Source organism: Monopterus albus, unplaced genomic scaffold (genome assembly GCF_001952655.1).
Source record: "Monopterus albus unplaced genomic scaffold, M_albus_1.0 scaffold345.1, whole genome shotgun sequence".
Taxonomy (NCBI): domain Eukaryota; kingdom Metazoa; phylum Chordata; class Actinopteri; order Synbranchiformes; family Synbranchidae; genus Monopterus; species Monopterus albus.
In genome coordinates, this window is record NW_018128225.1 from 117,531 (window position 1) to 126,759 (window position 9,229).

The following is a 9,229-nucleotide window of genomic DNA, read 5'->3' on the forward strand; positions in this document are numbered from 1 at the left end:
GTTAGGCCAGACGACCACATACAGTCCTGAAGTAGGGAAATTAATTCCAACAGGTAGCATAGCGCCAACAACATCATAGATCATTAGAATCCTCTCTCCAACCCACATCACATTACATGTGGCAGACACACTGTCCTCAAGCAGTCAAAACAAACAGGCACTGTGCTCCTGAGAAATCCAGTGTAGATGAGCTGATCATTCACCACTGCAGGGGGCTTCACTGGCCAGCTGCTTGTAGGTTAGACCTGGTCAGATAAAACAGCTAGTTCCTGTACAGGAACATTCCTGGACATGCAGTAACCTCACTCCCTGTATTTTTCTCTATACCCTTTGGTCACAGTGCAGCAGAAGGGAAAATATATCCACCAAACCAAGCACAGTTGAACGATTCTACCTTTAGGGTCGCACCGTGGATGTCAGGCAAGCTCATATAAATGTGCAACTGCCTGGATTTTTAGCCCATTCAAGGAAATCTTTAAATCACATAATGTTTTATATTGTTAGAAAAAAAGTCTCGTGAGCAAGACTTGTATAAACCGTGTTGTTTCTGCATAGAAGTACTAGAACATATGTACAGGTCAGTTTTTGAGCTTTAGATCAAACCTAGGAAGGTAATTCATAGTTGTAACATTGTAGATAAGTCAGAAAACACAGAAAAGCATGCCTTGAGTTCTTTAAGCATTAGCAGGACAAGCACGATATACTGGTTTAGAGGTAAAACAAAGACTTCATTTGCTGGTTTAGAGGCAAAATGTGGTCTTCACTGAGTGAAGTCAAAGGCAAAGCTATGAAGACATCACATTTTCAGCATATGTTCAGCTGTTTGATAAACTGCTTAAACAATTTCCATTACTGGTGATTGTTGCACTGTGGAGTGACAGTGAAGTATGGGGTATACCACTTGTTCCAATACTGGAAAAGCAGCATTAGTCAGAACACCTGCCTCAGGTTATGTATGCAGCATCATGTTAATGATCAAGGATGTATTATGGTCTGAACCCACCCTGCTTAAAAATAAAGAGGCTGTAAAAGTGGGCTAGGGAGTACATTAGTCTCCATATTCAGCGTGGTGATGTGTAATGTCCCAGACAGTCTCTGTACGTAGTCTCATTTAGCCACTTGTTAGCAGCCACCTTTTTAAGATATGTAAAAGGATTAAAAATCACAAGCGGGGTATATACTGACGTATTTTATTTCACAGGACAAAACATGAAAATGTATTAGCCTGGTGTTATTCACAGACCTTATTTCCGGTGTCTAATCAAATACCCATTCGAAAAACCCATTGAGTCCAGGGGGAAAGGAACCAGAAGTGCAAAAATACAAACTCTGGTTAATAGGTTTAGGACTCTATGGCACTCTATTGCATCAACTGTTTTAACCAGCAGCAGATTTGCAGAAAGAAATGTGTTCTTAAGTTAGCAGACTAACATAACAGCCAAAAGCAGTATCCCCTCTGTTGCAAACATTGAGGTTGTGTTGTAGCACATGTGCAGTGCAAAGCCATGCTGGGCACTATTTTATAAGGTGGTCAGCAACACAAGGCAGCTAAGATAGACAGGCCACCAGTGATCTAATATGTTTTGGTGCCCTCTCATGACAACAGTCAGGGAATAATTGTTTCCCCTATTGAACTCAACTGATAGAAGTGAGGCATCACATTAAGTGATAACAATTACACCATTTTTCCTTTAATATCAGATTAAAGAACAGCACAACCTTGTTTTAAGGAAATTTTTCATTCTAGTCAGAACTAAGGACTTTGGCATAGCAACTGACTTGCCTGTATGCTTCTTATGATTCTAACAATCCCACTATTTGGTTTCAGTCATAAAACCTCACAGTCACAGTGCGTAGCCAGTGCTAGTGTTTAATCACAGGCACAAGGTGAGGAATGTATGAATGTCTGTATGGGAGCTTTGTGTTGCAGTAATTTCAGTAAAAGTAATTGCTATTCAACATTTGTTATTTTGAACTCTAACATGACCTGTTCAGTTTCAGTCACCATTGTTTGTAATAGGCAAAGAAACACAACACAGTGGCATAGAAACCCTACTACCACCTAGCATTTTGGCGATGTAATTGCAGGGCAACACAGACACACACCAGTGATCACAATGGCGTAGGCTACTTGTGTAGCCTACAAAGTAGGCTCTACATAGATTCAATGCAGAACCACAATCAAGCTTTGTTTGTGTCAGTTTGTCTTGGCCATACAAGTACACACCACACACACACACACACACGCACATACAGATGTTGTATTTCTGTCACTTCAGAGGACATTATATGTACAGTGACATAACCAGTACCTGTCTAACCCTAAGCCTTACCCTGACCCTAACCTAACCCTAATTTCCCTCTAACTTTAAAACCAAGTCATTACTCTAATATGTAATTGTTTTTCTTTTCAGGACTTGCTTTCTGTCCCCATAAGGATGCTGAGTTCCCACAACGTGACTGTGTAAACACATTTGTCCCCACAACACGAGTATTGCCAGGTTCTTCTAGAATATGGCACTTTGCTTCTCCCTACAGGATGCATTTAATAACTACAACTTAGCTCCATCAGACGTTTAACTATTATTCGCAGTATTTTGGGCTGTTTAAACCGTACTTCTAAACTATAGGGATTTATTGGCTCATAATCACCCCCTTAGGAAATTTTTCTCCCTGCCTGCTATTGTAATAACGCTTTCTACTTGCTGCCTTCAAGTGGCATTGTTCTTGCTTCAGGTAAACGCGCAGTCCAAAAGCAAAAGCGTTTGCTTTTTCGAATCGTAGTGGTCTTTAAATCGAAAGAGCCCGTTTATTGGCTGAGTGTGTCTTTTTATAGAAAAACTTCCTTTTTTTCTGTTTTTGGCAAACAAATATATGCCGTATGCTGTATTTTACAACTTTATTTCAACCCTATATTTATACCAGGTTGCCAATCATTTTATGACTACATTTATTTGGTGATTTATGTCAATCAGAACAATAAGAGTTATATTAGCAAATGCAGAGTTTGTTTGACTGAAGTTTGAAAAGTCTCAGACCAAGTGAATCTCTTAATAAAGAGCGGAGTCGTCACAATCATTGCAAAATTTCCGAGGAGACTCTGAATACATCATACTGTAGCGTGGCGAGGGTGGCCCATGAGGGCGGGCCGTGTGACGTAGAGTCGAGGCTCTGGCTGTTTATTGTTCCTTTCTCAGCACCGAAAGAGAAAACGGGCTAAGAGGCTGTTAGCTACCTTTTTCACACGGTCGGTTTAAAGAAGGTGTAACAGTCAAGATAACTGACTGAACAAACCAGGGGCCATGGCATATGCGTATCTCTTCAAATACATCATTATCGGAGACACGGGTAAGCGACAGCAAGTGTCAGCTAGAAATCTCGTAGCTGTTAGCTAGCGATGTATTTCCGCAGTGTTGGATGGTCCAATGACGTGGTAAAAGCAGAGACGTAGGAGGTGGGATGACCGCTCCAAACCTACACCGTTGATACATTTAAATATAACCTAAAATATTCTTGACAAATGCAGAAATTTATACAAAGGCACCCCTTCATAAGAGTTTCATTACGTATTCTGTTTTGCCGTAGCAGTTGTTGACAGCGGCAGATAGATGTTGGGCCTTTTGTCCCTTTGCTTCGAGGGTGGGGGTATTAGCCACATCTAGCATGTCCACATAACCGCTTAGCTAGCATTTGCAATTCCACTAACGTTAAGTATTTACCAGACAGCTGTTACAGCTGCAAATCGACGCCACATTAGATCTTGATACTTGCGACAGATAGTTGTATCAAGGTATTTTGGGCGGATGCATCGTCGCCGTCTACATTAGTTAAGCTTCTTGTCAAAGAAGGCCAAAGCGACAAACTAAATCCTCCAATATTCGCTGAGACGGCGTAACGTTAGAAGAGTTATTTCTGTGACACATATTGGACTGCCTGTTGCTTATTCTGTTATGCATTTTAAATAAATAGGATGTTTTTTCTTTCGTCTAGGTCAGTATGTGATATATTGGACTGCCTGTTGCTTATTCTATTATGCATTTTAAATAAACAGGATGGTTTTTCTTTCGTCTAGGTCAGTATGTGAAAAGTTAATGGAGCAATAGCTAATGTTGTCATATGTTCCTGTTAGCTAGCTGTCCTGATAAGGGGGCCTGTGCTGTTAGCTTGCAGATTGGCAGCAGGTTCATTTCTAACGCTGCCGTATTATAATGATTTAACACCAGTGTCAGAAAGAAAGTTACAAAGTGAACCACTGTCATCAGAGGTGGAGTGAAAAATGTATTAGGATAAGGAATTAATACAAGGAGCTAAATCAAAATCACGGGCCAGCAACAATTTGCAACACATTTTTATGACAGATGTTTTGTTGCTGTTTTCCCCCTACAGAACACTAAAATAAAGCAATACAAATTATTATGGTAAATGTTAATGACCAAGTTAGGTTTGACAAGGATAAAATACTCATAAGAATGATATGTGTTTTTATTTTATATGATCACTGTGGTGGGCTGCATGCTTACTTCAGTGTTGTTGTGAAACAGGTTCATGTTTTGCCTGCTGTTGATGTTTATTTCTAGTACCATGTGCTAAAGAGAGCTGCAGCCAAGTAGTAGGCTTGGTTACATGCATGAGCCTAAAATACTTTGTGAAGCATCTAACCTGTTTAGTAGCAGTGTTTGGTTGTTGTTGTTGTTGTTGTTTTTAATTTTGGGCTGGGTTTTTTTGTGTGTTTCCAAGGGATCCTCAGCAATCTAAAATACAGTATGTATAGATGATATTTGCATTAACAAGTTCCAGCGACATTTAATTATCTTTAAAACATCTTTCTATACTACAACCCTGGAAAAATCTTTAAAAATCTCTAATAACATCAGTTATGTTTTCTATAACATGACATCTTTCAAACTGCTTTTTTGTGGAGTATATGGTGTATATGTATGCATATGCATATACATATACAGGATGGATAAAGGGGTTTCAGAGCCAAAACCGATGATCAATCACCTTGGTTGTACAGGTGTGCATGTTATTTTGTTCACCCCACAGTAGACACACTGTGAGATTTTCTCTGTTCAGAGTTTTCTAGGTGGTCAGTAAGTGGCCAGTAGCATTACAACCAGGCCTTATATTTTGCAATTAGAAGGGGAACTCCAAATGGCCTTTAATTTTGTACATTTTCAGAGGCCAAGACTTCACAAAAATATTTTTGTTACCATGCACTGTGAATTCTACAACATATATGAGGAGGGTTCCTGGGGGAACATCTTCAATAAGTGCACTGTTATTCTTGATACATCCATGAAACACAATATGACTGAACATGAACAAATGAATGACTTGGCGATCATTTACTGAGTAGTTAAGAGATCCATCCCATCTGTTGACGGAACACTGACCACTGTAGCCGTGTAACTCTGACAAATGTAGAGGGTTTCGTGGCCAAATACAAAGGCAGTAGCAGCCATGGCCGTATGGCTGTCACAAAATTTGTGCCTTGATTACAACAGCTTATAAATGTAAAAAAAAGTTTTGTACCCTCATTTAGTGTACTGGAGCACTTGCTTATAAATGTAAAAAAAGTTCCGTACCCTCATTTAGTGTACTGGAGCACTTCTACAAGCAACAGTACCACATATGCTTATACATATAGTACAAATTTTTTTTTATGTTGAAAATTGACAAATGCATTTATCTGTGACAGCGTAGGCCCTATGATCATGGAAGGCTGGAAGGATGGACATACAGCTGTTGAGCAAAACAACCTTTTCTATGCTGTTGCTGTGGGATATACTATTTTGGGTGGGGAGTGTTTGGATCCAATCAGATAACCCTAATTTGCCAAGCACAAACCTAACTGGCTCCCTTGTTCTTAATGTAAATCTTCCTGAGAAGTGTTTTTTTTATGGATAACATATATTAGTGGTAGAAGGGGAAAAAATCAGTTCATATCTTCTGCAATTCGGAATCGATTCACAAATGCTAAGTATTGATTTTTATTACAATATTGATGGAACAAAAAAGGTGGAACACAACCACAAGGGCAGTGCAGCACACAGATAGCATCCAGCGCACACATACAAGAGTTGGCTTATGCTGTAACATTGGTTCATCTTAAGAAAAGGAAATTATTTTTTGTGTGTGTTAATGAGCTTTGAAAGACAAGTGTGGAAGACGGTGTAATTACTTCGTAGCCCACCACCAACAGACTGACTTTAGCATTAGCGGAGAAGCGAACTTAGCTCGTGTTCAGACTGAATGTCAAATGTTTGGGGAAAAAACTCAGCTCTCTCTATTTAGTCCTATGGGGGATTGCATTCATAGTGGTCAGCACCCCAGGGAGCTTCAGAAAAACACCACAGCTCTGTGCAGTGAAAAAAGTTGGATCTGGTTCTCCGTTTTCTCCACCGGACAGTGATATAATCGGGCAAAGGTGCCGCCTTGACCAGTCATGTACAGGGAACAACTCGGACCTTGTTAGCATGAGCATTCACTACTGTTCACTGTCAAATTAGGGCTACACTGCTATTCACTTTTGAATTTGAACCACAGTTACAAATGTGACAGGCCATGTGTCATTCGTTAGGGTAGTGGATGTTAAATTGTGTTTGTATCTGTCAATGCTGACACACTGGTCTTAGAAATTGGTGCTAGGGTAGAGTAGGCTACGTTAGTGGCATAGCTAACCAAAACACAATGGAAATCCCAGGCTGGAAACATGAATGAAGCCACTTATGTGGACTCGTCACAACAAGGCCATATCGTACTTTCTGCAACACTTCTGCAACCTCTCGAACCACTTGCACCTTGTTGCGTAAATACACAGCTAGGAGTTGGGTTTTACTGCACTCAGTCTGAACGCAGACTTATTCACAAATGAGATCAGCTCAGCAACACACACTGCAGCACTTTAATCAAACTGTTGAGGTAAAGAAACGTTGCTACAGACCCATGACTGTTTTGGATAATACTGGCTTTCTCTGGTAGTAACTTTGCAGCACAGATGCTGTTCTCCAGTGCTGCAGACGTAATGCTAACAACAACAACACAACCAAGCGCTCTGCTTTGTTCTAGCACCCCTCCCCTTTACAATACATGCTAGCTACCAAAAACCGGTGGTAATAGAAGTACTCAGATTTACTGAAGTAAAAGTAGCAGTACCATAGCATGTTATTACTGGGTTATAAATAAAAATTATACATTACAAAAGTATTTGCATCAAAATATAACCCAAAATGATCACATACTGTACTGCTGTAGCATACTGCTGGGTAGCAGTATGTGAAGTACTTGGCTCTGGTGCTCGTCACAACCAGTTAGTTAAACTGTCTTAAGATTCATTGGCAGCTCAGTGGGCAATGGACAGGAATCAATTGTTTTTTGGCACATTGGGTAAGACCCAAATAATAGCACCTATCTCCTTTTTTCATTTTATTTCATCTGTATTTATTTTAATTGTTTAGAATCACAAATCAAGAATCAATTCTGGATAAAGCTGGCCAATACAACAGCTTTGAAAATGATGAGATCTGAAGTTGCAGTCTTGCAGATATTTGAAGGAGAGAACTTGCTAATACTAAATCATATGATATCTGTCAAAAAAATAGGTCAAAAGTTCTGCTGGTTTAAATTACACATAGAACATAAACACAGATTATATTAGGAAAGAAGATAGTTGAGACTGCGTGATGTGAGCTGGTTTTAATGATGAATTGCTTTTATTGTTACCTGTCTAAATGTTTGCTAAGGGTAATTTAAGCCTGAGCAAGACATTGGTCAGTTCTTTTAAACCCTGGACTAGCCTATTTCTTACGTTGACTGAGGTTTAGTCCCTGTTTAAAGCAACAACCAACAAATCTTTGGTGTTTTCTGTTATAACTGACTAAATGTATAAGGTAATTAAAGATATTAAATATGATTACTTTTTGACTAATGGTTTATCGGTGTAAGATTATATATTGTTTACTAATAATTTAATATGCAATAATTGTTTCAACAGTGATTTCCCATGTGCAATACATTGTTATTCATACGTCAATAATGAAATTGGTATGGCAAGCCCCTTGTGTGAGGAAAAGTACTTATTTGTTAAAATAACCTCATACCACCTCAAGCTTCAGGTTTTATAACTTGTTTTACACGATCAAATTCAGTATGATTTTATTTTGTATATATCTCTTGTTTTATTTTGCCATAATTGTGTACCCCTGCATTATAATATAACCTGCTAGGACCCACACACTCATGGAGATTCCTTGTTTGTTCTTCTCTACCACCAGATGTTGTCTGTCCAATGGCTGTGGCTCGTTGTGGCCTACAGTGATAGACCTTTTTCACAGCAGGCATTTTGACATGTTATATTAGGAATAGTATAAAGTATAACTGACAACATTCAGTTTTGTGAGCCATTTCCAGGGTCTTGGGGTTGTGCATGCTGTTTGCAGACTGACACCGTTTTAATGTTGTTAGCTACTCCTGTGCTTTTCCTGGGACAGCTTAAGACATCTGCTGTGGAAAGGTCTGTTTGACATGTTTAAGTTGGGTGTGTCTTTTTGTACCTAATAACTGGCAACTTGAGTCTTTATGCACCAAAGCAAATACATGTATAGCCCATTTTACAAGAACCAGTAGCCACTTTCTGAAAAACCTCTGTGCTGGTCCAGCTGAATGGCAAGTGGTACTTTATTACAGGAAGTCACTGCAAAGCTCCTTCCTTCCCTCCAACACTGACATGCACTATAGCAACTGCTGTCCTTATCAGTTGTCTGAGTAATATGGTGCAAAGATATGCTATTGTGATTTTTGCTGGTTAGTTATTGCCCAACAGGAAATAAAAATTCCATCTTTTGACTCATCCAGTTGGCTTATATGTGTGATAGTCATTACTACTACACTCAGGGAATGAGGAAGATGTACAGTGGGTACGGAAAGTATTCAGACCCCCTTAAATTTTTCACTCTTTCACTCACATTTTTGCAGATTTATTAAAAAAGAAAAACTGAAATATCACATGGTCATAAGTATTCAGACCCTTTGCTCAGTATTTAGTAGAAGCACCCTTTTGAGCTAATACAGCCATGAGTCTTTTTGGGAATGATGCAACAAGTTTTTCACACCTGCATTTGGGGATCCTCTGCCATTCCTCCTTGCAGATCCTCTCCAGTGCTGTCAGGTTGGATGGTAAACGTTGGTGGACAGCCATTTTCAGGTCTCTCCAGAGATGCTCAATGGG

At 39.4% G+C, this 9,229-nt stretch overlaps 1 protein-coding gene across 1 annotated transcript in view; it reads left to right on the plus strand.

Moving 5' to 3' along the window:
- Window positions 1–3,107: 3,107 nt before the first annotated feature.
- Window positions 3,108–9,229, plus strand: part of rab2a (RAB2A, member RAS oncogene family) — a 30,832-nt gene continuing 24,710 nt past the window's right edge. The window contains exon 1 of the mRNA XM_020625085.1: window positions 3,108–3,348. Coding sequence (XP_020480741.1) covers window positions 3,303–3,348 — 46 coding nt within the window. The 5' untranslated portion in view covers window positions 3,108–3,302. The remainder of the gene's footprint in view (window positions 3,349–9,229) is intronic.